Source organism: Poecilia formosa, unplaced genomic scaffold (genome assembly GCF_000485575.1).
Source record: "Poecilia formosa unplaced genomic scaffold, Poecilia_formosa-5.1.2 Scaffold56, whole genome shotgun sequence".
Classification (NCBI taxonomy): domain Eukaryota; kingdom Metazoa; phylum Chordata; class Actinopteri; order Cyprinodontiformes; family Poeciliidae; genus Poecilia; species Poecilia formosa.
The window spans coordinates 376,103-388,677 of NW_006799995.1; the positions used below are offsets into that span (position 1 = coordinate 376,103).

The 12,575-nt window shown below is 43.5% G+C and overlaps 1 protein-coding gene across 6 annotated transcripts in view; it reads left to right on the forward strand.

Moving 5' to 3' along the window:
• casz1 (castor zinc finger 1) overlaps window positions 1-12,575 on the forward strand; it is a 96,958-nt gene that overhangs the window by 25,400 nt on the left and 58,983 nt on the right. For 4 of the 6 annotated variants that reach the window (XM_016672163.1, XM_007553311.2, XM_016672164.1 and 1 more), the window contains exon 1: window positions 8,931-9,055. The exons of the other annotated variants lie outside the window; for them this stretch is intronic. In XM_016672163.1, the coding sequence (XP_016527649.1) occupies window positions 8,977-9,055 (79 nt within the window). In that variant the 5' untranslated portion in view covers window positions 8,931-8,976. Of the gene's footprint in view, window positions 1-8,930; window positions 9,056-12,575 lie in introns of those variants that run through there. 6 annotated transcript variants of the gene reach the window in all.

Sequence of the window (12,575 nt, forward strand, 5' to 3'; positions counted from 1 at the left end):
CCCCACCCCCCTCTCAGCCTGGGTTTAAATAAGCTGTCACCCCAGTACACACTCCACCCCACTCCACCTCTGCTGCCCTTTTAAGTTAAAAGTACACTGTCTCTGTCTCGCCGTCTTCAGTTCGCTAAACACACACACAAACATGCGAGCAGAAACATAAAAGGGCTCAGGCTTACTCTGGTGCAGATGGCAGATGGCCCGGTCCCTATAATCCCCTTTGATGCTGCAGTGGGCAGCATTTCCTCAACATCTATGAAGCCAAAGCCCCAAGAAAACTTGAGCTACTTTTCCTTTAACTGACCCCAATTGCCGAGGATCTGTTAGCTGTCAGACCTGGTTAAGAGCGTCTTTACTGTGGGGAGAGTGAAGGGCACATGTTTCTCTCCCTCTCTCTCTTTCTCTCTCTCATTCTGCTCTTTCAGCTTCCTGTTTTTTTTTTTCCTTTTTCTGTCACAGATGGTTTATTCCACCTTCATGGCGTGGCTGTGGGAGCAGGTTGACTTTGTAACGTGAACTTGCAGACTAGGCAACACTTTTTTTTTTTTTTAACTCCTTGTTCCTTCCAGGAGGGAAAAAAGGAGAACCTGTAAGAGCTCTCATATTGGAGCCACAGATGGCAGAAGGTGGGCTAAGAGGCTTAGATTTCTTCAAGAGCTCACCTTAATTATTGCCAGTTGTTGTTTTTTTGGAAAAGGGCTCTTTATGTGTACACTACTCCTACAAATAAATAAGACCAAAATTACTGTAATACTTTTTCTTTCTAGAAAACTGCCTCGATTTTTTCCCCTTATCTTTCTCCTGCTATTCTCTGAAACATGCTTCAGTTTAAAGAGCTTCTTACTTGACAAAATTAATCTACTATCTCCAAAGGATCTGTTTCATTTGCTGATGAGGAGTAATTCAAATAATGCTAGCAAAGCTCATTAATAAAAAGTTTTCAAGATTAAAATTTTATTTAGATCCATGTTACTGGTATAATCTCTATTTTATTCAATAATTTTGCACTTTTAACCTCTGAGTTTTTGAGTCAAGCATCCACTTTCCCAAATGTTACCCCACTGACCTGATAAATGTTTGCTCGGTAAATAGAATAAAACTGCAAATAGCTTCAACCATTTCCTTAAATAATTCTCCCCTAATGTAGGTGACTCTCTTCTCTAAATGAAGAAAACTGTGGGGTAAATGTGTCCTCTGGTGTCCCCATTTAGAGCAGATTCTGACACAAATGGGGGGGAAACCCAAATTGACGGTGTGATTATGCCGAAAACGTCTGCACCGTTCGATTATGTATTATCATCTGAGAGCTTTGGGGAGGGGATAATCATCAGTGAGATTTGCTCACGTTTACAGCAGGTCTGCTGAGATGTACGTAGCTAATGGGATTGGGATTTTTTTTTTTTTTTTTTTTTTTTTTTCTCCTCCCGGTCCTCTCCTGTGGCGTTATGGAGCTGGCAGCTGAACTTGAACAGAGGCGCATGGTGCTGAGTCGTGCACTGGACTATTTCAAGACTGAAATGCGATTGTTTTAATACTTTAATCCACATGTCCTTGGCATTCAGGATACTGCAGAAGTCGCCTAATTATTTCACTGCCCTCTATCCTCCCGGATTGGAACAGAGCGGAGACGGCAGCATCTTGCGGCAGATGAACACTTTTCGTTTTTGAATTGTCCGTAGCAGGAAATGTCGTGTTCGCACAAAAAAAAAAAAAAAAAACACGTAGAAGTTGTGAATCTTAAGAGCTGCAGAGCGTAATTGAAATTTTAAAAATGCATGTATGCAAAGAGGATTGGAAATACCCCAAATCACTTTAAAGAGCAAGCCATTTAGGAAGCAGAATTCTCTAAATTGTTCCAGGTTCCATCAGCGATATTACGCAAACACAAATATTTTCCTTTAATTAAAAAGGTCTCATCTTGCTAGATCCTCCCCCCTCAAGCCAGCTCCGAGCAACCACCCCCTCTGCCTCCTGCCATTCACACATAAGACCACATTCACGGACATGCACATGTAGCACAAACACTGAACCCAGCCCCACACTTAGACACATTTGGAAAATGTTATATATTTTTTTTCTAATTCTGTCCAATTAAAACAACTTGTTTTTGCTTATGTCAACTGATCTGCTCTAATTCCGGTTCAGATCACCAAAGGCCACTGTTTCTCTAAAATGTCTGCATGCTTGCAGATTTCCAAACAATGTGCATCTTGTGTCAAAAAATGTGTCTGAAACTGAAGTGGGCAGGATTCAGATTGAGAGTAATGCCTGTTGATTTTTTTTTTTCAAAGATACTTCATTTCAGTAACAGGGGCCTCATTAACTGCAGTGTTCATCAGGCCAGTGAGCAGTGGGCACATTAGGGGTCCACAGGAAGTTAGAGTACAGCAGGAGACTGCATTAGGGAGGCCTGGGGAGACACACACTCTCTTACCCTCGGTTCCTCTTCCACCTCCTGTGCTTTTCTATATCTTAATGTACCTTTCAGAGGAATTCAGATAGAGGTCAATAATTATGCTCTTTAAATTATTCAGTCGAGGTCTTCTGTAATTGGGCTTTTTAGAGCTCGGACACTGACAACATGGTTTACTGCACCACTTTTGGGGCACGGTCCAGGCAGATGAATTACTGTAGAGGAGGGATGTAACAGGAGATCTCATAACACAAGATGCCGCGATATTTGAAATGCTACAGTATTTCTCTTCGAAGTGAAATGTATCATTCAAAAAAGTACGACTCAGCTCGCTCTTATTTTGAAGAAAGCCGGGAAGTGGTTCTCGAGTCAGACTGTTGTGTTGACAGAGCCGGCTAACATTGTTTCTTTTTCGTCCAACAATCGATTACAGAATCTCCGTCACTTTTAAGTCTTTTAACAGCAAGCAGTTTTAGTACTTCAAGCGTGAGAGATAAAATACTAAAGATATGTAGTGACTGAGAATACTAAAACTAGCTCACGGTTACCTGCTAATAATGCTAAAGTTGACGTCTGCTTTGGAGGCTTTAGTGGCACTAAACTAAGGTGACCTTTCAATGAGTCTGGAGTGTATTTGATCATCTTTAATTCAAAATCTAAAATGCTTATTCTGATCTGATACTGTGAAAATGCCACGACTGGTTAATCATTTTCCGCTAACGACACAAAATCTTTCATGTGCATCTGACTGGCAAAGCAAAGATAAAGGAAATGATCACACCTGAAAAAGGATAATTCTACTCTGAACAAGGGATCACCTAAAAGTTCAAGATTTTTTTAAACTCTTATTGTGAAATGTGGCACTAAGTCGACATCAAAATCAGACACAAAACCTCAAAAGTTGCAAATCATGGAAAAGTCAAACCTCAATTATTCTGTGCTGAAAACAAGTTCTTTAAAGCACACTTTATGATTCATGACTAATCTCAGTTTGGCTAAAAAGTTAGCAAAAATGTCTTCTTTTGCTCATGAACCTGTATATTACATTGTCTTGGCTTGTGATTTTCCTCTCAGTGTTTCTTTTAAACGCTGCCTCTGTACTGCGTTGTCTGAGTCCGACATGTTGGTGTCAGCCTCCGCAGCGACCGGCTGTGTGGGAATGTTTAGTTTGCGTCGCGCGCTTGTTATTTTTATTTTGTTGGCGAGAGGGAAGCCCAAACTGCAAGGGTAGCAAAAAAGAAAAAATCCTCAAACTTTCGGCACAAAGCCTGCTGCAGCAGCAGCAACAACACTGACCAACAGGTCCTGTGTCAGCTACATCACAGAAGGCAGGAGAGAGGGCATTTCATTGATGTTAGGGTCTAATATTTATATTTACCCGACTGGGAGAGACACTGACGAATGTGTCGGGCACCTGCAGCGTTACCCACACCATGCGCCGGTGCGGTTTGGTGTCAGAATATGCCTGCATCGTGGAGCTTTGTCGGGGCGAGAGGAGGACTGTAATCACTGTCTGGCGATTCATCTAGTCAGTGCATAAAATAGTGTTTATCCAGTCGCCCGTGTTTCTGTCGTGGCTGAGGGAGGGGAGGGTCATGTTTTGCACAACTTAGACAGCCAGGGCAATCAGGAGAAGAATCGTGACTCCTAAACATTTAGCCTTTTTCTTTTTTCTTCCTCTCCACTCAGATCGAGAACTGGTGCCTTAGAAAATTAGATCTCCCCCCCCCCTCTGTAACCCCCATCTGACACACCCACGCACAAATAAATATAAAAAGCTAATTTGTTAGCACCCCCCATTTTAAAGGCCTGAGCAGGACGGGCTTTGTCGAATGCAGACATGTGTTGCAAACATGGAGCCTTTTCCAGGAGCAGCTCAGGCTCACATGAAGAGGATGCTTTGAAATAAGATTAGCCTCTAAATGCCCCCCTCTCCCTTCTGCCCCCCCCTTCCACCACCAACCATCCAGACGCCTTTTACATATGTGTATGTGTTGGTGCTTCTCCCCATAATAAGCTACTAAAGCTGAGGCTCAGCTTGCAGGGCCTTGCTGTGTAGTTCTCAGTTTGGCTTCAGTTTGCAGGCCAGGATGCATGCATCCCAGTGAGCGAGGCTACCTCCACTTAGCTTTTGGGTCAGGGTGACACCGGTCAGGGTGATGAGGGGGGAGAAAAAAAAAAAAAAGATTCATCACTTCCCTACCTGCTTGCTCCCCCATAAAAAAAAAAGAATAAAAATGGGAAAACAACAAGCAAGGTTCGCCCTAATACAAGAACACTTGCAATATGCTGATGTTTTCTTTTGCACACTGTGTTTGCTAAATTGCCTTTGACTGCGTGCATCAGTAATGAAACTTTATGTCCTTGTGGAGAGGGCAGCAAGTCCGTTCCAGTTAGGGCCAAGACGATCTCTCCTGTCTGGCTTTTTGTAAGATTTTCTCGTTCCCCTTCTCTCGCTAATACACGTCCTAATGAATAAATGAAGCCCATGAAGTCATTTTTTCCATATTTGTGTAAATTGCTTTAAAAGCATTTTATCATGTCATAAAAAAGTGCAATTGATCTGCTGGGCTTAGCCCATTGGACAGCTGTGTGTTTTGTTAATGGCCACTTTGCTCCGAGCAGCTTATTAAAAAATTTATATAGAAATGCTAAAATTACATAAATTATTTAGATACAGTAAGCAATTTTTGTTTTAGTCAGACAGGGAGGGGCTGTTATCAGTATGGAAATTTACCATAGTATATTATCTACTGAAATATAGTAATATATCTACCCAGAGACATATGTGTCCTCCTCACTCTCCCCTCATACACACACACACACACACACACACGCACGCAGACAGGCGCAGAGGAGGGGAAAAAAAGTATATATTTTTTGATGACTTCGTTTCAGCAACCACGGAATGTCACCCATATCCTGGTTGATTGTACTTTCGAGTTTTATGATGTTTTTCCATTGATTTGTTTCCCTGGCGCAGCTGCCGACCTCTATTGAGGGACGAACGTAATCAGCGCTGACGCAAATTAGATGGTTATTCGTTTCGAAAATTGACAGAAAAACAATAAAAAAGATGAAATGCTCCCAAATCAATAGATATAATGAAATTCAAATAATCCGAGAGATGAGGTCTCCATGGCAACTGATAATGTGGAAAAGAAAACAATTTAATAAAGGACAGACACGCTTTGAAAACAGATTGGGGAGGGAGGGAAGAGGGGGCTGTAAAGAGGAGAGGAGAGCAGAGGAGAGAGGAGGTGGGGAGATGGAGGGATAGAGAAAGGGAGGAAGGGAGGAGGTGGCACTAAGGGGTGAGGAGGGTGTGTGTGTGTGTGTGTGTGTGCGTGTGTGTGGATGGGGTGGAGGCAAGGGGTGTGTGTGTGTTGGGGGGTGGGGGGGTTGTGGCTGTAGTGGTTGCTCTATAGTTTGTTTCCCCCGGCGTGTGAAGGATCTGTGTCTGTCCCAAGGACACCGGAATAATTAGAAAAGCTTTCAGGCCAGAAAGTGCAGATTCAGGTTTTAATACACAAAATTATTTCAGGGGCAGTGAATCGGAAAACCATTTGTTGGTGACCTTCCTGAGAGGCCTCCCCCTCCCCGGTACAGGGCAAGATGGAGGCGATGTGGCAGCGCTGCCTGAGTTATGGCATATTTGTGTTTTTATAGTGGCAGAGAGGGAATGGAGTTGGGGAAGTTAGGGAGGGGGATGCGGGGTTAAATGCGTGGATGTGTGTGTGAGGGGGGTCATAGGAAGACCTTCATATTGTGTGTGTGCGTGCCTGTGTGTGTCTGACTGGAGAAAGGGAGAAAGTCAGGCAGCAAAAAAATAAAAAATAAAAATAAAAAAGCTAAGAGAAAGAGGGAAGTCGCATATCGGCTTGTATTTACAGATCAGTTGTCAAAAGGAGCCATTTAAGGATAAATGTGCCCCGCTTTCCCGCGCAGAGACAGGCGAGGTGTCTGTTTAAAAAGCAAAAAGGCAACTATGAACCAGAGCGAGGGAGATAGTCAAACACAAGCTTTTTGTTGAAGACAGACAGAGCACAGGGTGGCGAGGGAACGAGTGGGTGTTAAGTGACTTCATTTGTAGTCTATTTAAGGTATGTTTTACATGTCCTTGTGATACTTCTCCTTCCCACATTTAATACATGGGCTGCATTCAAGCACGATGAACCGAGTGCATCATTCTTATTTCCAGTAAATACACACGGGTTTCCTTTATCAGCCTAAAAAAAGCCTGTATTTGATTTCAGTTTTGCTGTGAGGGGAGATTTGCAACTGACACAAACCCTGATCAGATACAAGTAAAAGCTCGACCTCGTCACCCTCAAATAAAGTCTGTTGCTTTATCCAACATCCGTGTCCTGGATTAACAAAATCCTACTTTATTTATTACCGATTGCCAACATTTTTAAGGCGGCCTGGCCTGATTGGGTGTGGAAGCTGAAACCGCCAGCTACTTTTTTTGTTTTGTTTTTGTGTCATTAGAGGGTTTTGTTTGACTCAAATAAAGGCGATCCACCCTCTGTTCAAATGATACCAACTGCAGGTCCGGGATATTACGCCTTGAATGTAGATACCCTTATCCTGTTTCAGGCAGCAATAAATGGAAAAAACAGGACCTTATGCACGCTCGGCTTGATAATTACTGTTCTGATCCTGCGAGGGCATGCAATCTCCCCACATTTTAAAGCACCATAAAAGTTGGGCAATATTTGATAAAAATGAGGGATCAAGTTCCATGCAGTTTTTGTTTTACTGCTTTCGCTTGTTTGTTGAACTTTTCACTGTTCTGAAATACTTTTTTTTTTTTTTTACAATCTACAGAGAAATTCAGACAAAACTTTTGATCAAACAGTCTCCTTATGCCAACTGAATTGCCCACTTTCAGCTTGAATGCCACTGACCCTATGAACGATTTTTTTTTCTAGTCAGTAAATGCATCACACACTTTGTCATAGTGCAGGCCTGGATTTTTGAGATCGAGGGAACTGCTGGTCAAGGTTGGTCGAGCTGAAAATCTGCCACTTGCCAAACACACTCTTCAGTGTGAAATGTGTTTATGTTGGAAGAAGACTCAAAATCAGGCTTTTCGGTAGAAAGACGCGTCAGACGAACTTCAAAAGTTGCAAAAGAGTTTAAACAGCAAAATCCACAAAAGTATGAAATGCTGATGGATTGAAGTCATGATTAATAAAACATTGCTTTGTGATGAGCACAACATCAATAAAATGTTAGAACATTTTATGCTAATTTATGATAAATACAAAATACTGTTGTATTTATCAGGACAATAACTAAGTTGGTGATAAAAATGAAATAAAATATCCCTTTTTGGGCATGCATATTAGTACACATTAGTAATATGGCTGATTCTTGCCATTAGATATTCTTTATACACAGTAATGATAAATGAGTGTTCACTAATTGTCAAAAATCAGACACTGGCCACAACGCTCTTATCGGTGCATGTCTTGATCACAATCTCTTGTTTGAGGAAACTCTTTACCCATTTCAAAGGACAGAGGAGGTACAGCATTCTTCACACAGCTAATATTGGCCAGTATTGATATTGCGATGTGAAAATTGCCCCCACAACTAGAAGAGAAACTAGAAATTTCCCACTGCACACTGACCGAGAGCCTCCAAATCTAACATGCCTGTGTCAATGAGCTCAGCTTTCTTTTTTTAAAGCACAAAAAAATAAAAACCCGAACAGAACAGAGACCTGAAATACGATAGGCATCTGCTCGAACACAGCCGTGTGTATTCGTACATGCACGCGCTCACACACACACACACACACACACATACACACAGTAGGCACAAAGCACGTGTTATCACTGTCAACAGCGGCGGCAGCAGTGGTTGTGCTCTGTATCTGCGCCCGAATGCGTGTGTGTGTGTGTGTGTGTGTGTGTGTGTGTGTGCGTGTGTGTGTGTGTTAAGAACAAGTGAAAGTGTGTGTGCCCACAAACAGTGTCTGTCTCTCCTCATGTGCTGCCGGCTCTGAGGGATCTGCCGTAAGTCAATCTGTGTGCTCATATCCCCATATGTGTGTGTGAGCTTGTGTGATCCACTACTACTGTACTACCCCACTTGAGGAGCTTCTCAGGGCTGCGCGGGTCTGGAAAGGGCCGAGGGCCGGCCCTTGCTGCACACCACCCACTTCACACCTGTCTCTCTCGCTCTCTCTCTCTCTCCCTGCCTCTCTCTCTCTCTCTCTTTCTGAGTGTGCTGCACTGGGCTCTCATTGTAGCAGTGACAGAAGGGCACCCGTTAAGTGGCCTGCGTGTGTGTGTGTCTGCGTGCGCGCGCGCGTTGTTCTCCCGTGAGGTTGTGGGGTGGAGAAGGGCGATGAAGGACCCCTACTGGTAATGTGGGTAAACTCGCGCAGCCTCGACATCTGTGAGAACAGGCAGAGGGGGAGGGCAAGGAGGGAGGAGAGACAGACAAGAGAAGAGGAGGACAGAGTGGGAAAGAGGTAAGGAGTAAGAAGGAGAGAGGGAGGGAGAAGGGGGAGAGAGGGAGCAGAGCCTTGGCAGAGAGCAGTTGTGGAGAAAATGCCTTGCTTTGTGGAGAGAATTCTTCCAGGGCAGGAGGGAGAGGTGAGACAGAGCACTGAGGGCGCTTTGCTGCCAGGTAAGACTCACACCAACACATACACACCTTCCTCTAACCCCCCACCCGCCACCCTTACCCCTCCCCACAGACCCACACACACACACAAACACACACACACGCACACTCACAAGTTGGGTGTTACGTACTGGTGAACGAGTTTGCTACTATTTGCAGTTGGCACGCATGTGTAGTGATGTGGTGGGTGGTGTCAAAGACGGTGCACGTGAGAGTCAGGAAACAGCAGGTGTAATGTGTGTTTTCTGGAAAACATTTAGCGACTTTTTGTACACATTCAGACATTTAGAGCTGAACTGTTCCTTTGTGTTTAACTTGTCTGTCTGACTTGTTCTGTGAGGCCTTGTCCATTAATGTGTCACATTTATTACCTTGAGTCAAAGGAAAGCAGTTTTGTTTTTGTTTTGTTTTTGTTTGTTTTTTTTATAAAAAGTCCATTGAATTACTTTTTTTTATTTTGAATTACATTTTCACTAATTTGCACAGAACATTTAATTACCTAACATTCCATCAGGGTGAATGTTTTTTAAGCTCAACTTTAAAATATAGTAACTTTTTTAGGGAGGTGTTTTTATTGGGTTTAGCCACTAAAACATGACTTTTAAAAAGTCGAAAAAGTTCAGATCTTTTCGGATTTGTCACGGTGTTGTCAGCAGACTTATTTGAAATCCATCCGGTTGTTTTGGTGCTGATACTGTGATGAACTGCTTCATCACTGGAGGGATTTTCTACTTTTAGCTCATGTAAATAGCAATTGTTGGGAAAAAAAAAAAAAAGGCAATCCAAGAGTTCTTTCTTCCCTCGTGGAGAGAAGAATAATCCTCCTTGTGGTACAATTTGGTTTTCTCCCCTTTTTGCTTAAACAAACTCACACTGTGTGTGAACGTAAACAGAGGTTTCCATGTGGCCCTGCCGGCGTCTGGGTCTCAGGCAGCCGAGCGCCTCTCGGCTCGGGCCTGAGATTTCTCGTGGAGGCAGAAGTTGGCCCGGCTCTCCAACTCCCCGCTTTCGCTGTTTATTTGTTTTGAGAACAAATGGGAGCAGCAGAGTGACAATTGAATTTGGCTTGCATCACCGTGGCGATCTGGCAACCGCTCCCGCGTCCCATAGGATCGCTCCAGTTGCCGTGTGCCGGGCGCGTGTTTATTATTTAACTGATGTGCTCTATACGCTGCTGCTCTGTGCACACATTGTGTGTGTGTGTATGTGTGTGTGTGTGTGTGTGTGTGTGTGTGTGTGTGTGTGTGTGTGTGTGTCTTTGAGTAGTGGGTGGTGGTAGCTGCATTCACGAGAGAGACATTTTACTAAGCAGACATTTCCCCCTCTGTTTTCACTCTGACCTGGTAGGAGATTGATGACTGAATTGTGGAGTACATGTTAACAGTAACCGCTGATTTATGAAGATACTTAGGGTAAGTGAGGCCGCACAGGCTTGAGGGGAAGAAAAAGATATAGCCTTTTAAGTTAATGTAAAAATATTGCCTTTTTAAGTAATAATTGTTATTACTACTGCAGGGGTTTGGAGAGGGGTCTGTGTGAAACTTGGACGTGCACAATGTGCAACGTTAAGCTTTTCCTCTTCCTCTGGTCATGAGCCTTCCTTTGTTTCTAGCCTCCCAAATCTGTTTAACATGCGACGTGTTCTTTTTTTTCTTTTTTTTTTCTTTTCTTCCCCAAGAATTACACAACTGGATGAATGGATATAATATTAATTTAGTTAGAAAGATAATAAGGAATATTTGGATTGAAAGTGACTTCTCTTCCCTGAGTAAAAACCACAATGGAAAACTCCTGGATGAACTCTTCCTCTGCAACAAGTGCAGTATGTATTTTGGCAGCCTCTGCTTAGCCAAGGATCCCTCGGCGAATCTGCATGCAATTTTAGAGGAATCAGAGTCTTTTCCTCTCCTTGAGTTGTGAACACGTGCGTTAGTGTGTGCTCACTCCAGCTCTTTCTCACACTCAAAGGTGCTGGTTCGGTATCTGGACGTGTTTCAGCGTTAAGAGTTTTAGGATATTGAGGTTTTCATCGTATTAATCCTGCAGTTTAGAGCCTTTTTAAAGAGACGACTGCGTGATGTAACACGGTGCTGCCCCTCCCCCGACTGTTTCTGTGCACTGTCAGTCAGCTGGTTGAAAGAACACTTTTAAGTCCCTGACAACAAAGACAACTTTTCTGTTTGGAAACACGTCCAAGCTTATTAAGGCTTACGGCTCCACCCAGACAAACACTCTGACTCATATCAGCTTGTTTGTGTTGCTATATAGAGTAGATTGCTACAAGATGTTTAATTAAGTTTGGTATCTCAAAATTCGATGATGTTATAGATAACATTTTTATAACTGTAAATCGTTTTAGCTGAGATGAGAGTAGTTGTTGCTTTTCTGCTTAAAATATTATAGAAAATACCATGTTATACTTTTTTTTTTATTCCCATCTAAATACCATAAAACGGTGGTATTTTCCCTCCAAAGCTTTCATAATGTGGGAATCTCGTGCCTGGATGTGCTGTGCAGCATTTTTAAAAGAAATAAAGCAATTTAGGGGAATACTAAACAGCGCTTCCTCAGGAAGAGAGATGGCTTTCATTTTTTTCCAAGGCACCTCTTAGACCGAGTGAAATGTTTCCCCCGTTCGCTCAGGGACGACTTTATTTCTTACCAGGGATTTAACACTCACTCAGTCCCCTCATAAATACATCGTCCCTCAGCCCTTCACTAGCCATAACTCATGCACTAACTCTGGAGCTAACTAAACCCATATAGCAGAGCCAACACTTGTTTGTCTTTTTTTTTTTTCCTTTTTTTACCTCAGCCTTTTCTCCCTCACTTCTTCTTCTCTGTCTCCTCTTTCTCCTCTCAGCTGATTTATGCTCGTGACAGGATCCCCTCTGACTCGCCGTTCCTCCGCAGGCTCCTGCGCGGGCCTCCTCTCGGCCCCTGGCTCGTGGAGCGGGGGGTTTTTTTAGTGGGAGAAATGTGCATTTGAATATGAGCCAGCCTAATCTCCTCCGGGCTATTTAGAGTGAGCCTAACGCTCCAAGAATGAGCGAGAACAACACGGGGAGGAAAATGCGAGCGTCCCTCTCAGCGTGTCACAACACAGCTCGGGTCTTCCCAAAAGAAAGTAGCAGGTCTTTGATTCGCTGATGGGGATCTCTGTGTGACTCAAAGAGCGCGGCGCTGCTCCTTTCAAGGCACCTGTTGAAGTGTTTGTGTTAAGTTTGCTCTTTTACTTTTAGCATCAGAGCAGCTGGTAAACTTTTAAGCTGTTCAACTTTCAACAGATGAAAGTGATCAGGTGAGATTTTACAGATTGGCTGAAGCCTTCAGTGATCTGGTGCCGACTGGCATTTTGGGAGGAGACGGCTTTTCTGGCGTGGTTCCCGCACTGGTTGTTAACAGCCTGCTGGTACCTTCTGTTCTCCGCGCTCGGTCCCCCACGGCCCGACTCTGACAACTCCTCAAGCATCTGAAGACCCTCTGAAGTCAAAATCGCCCATTTTGATGTCTCAGGGCAGCG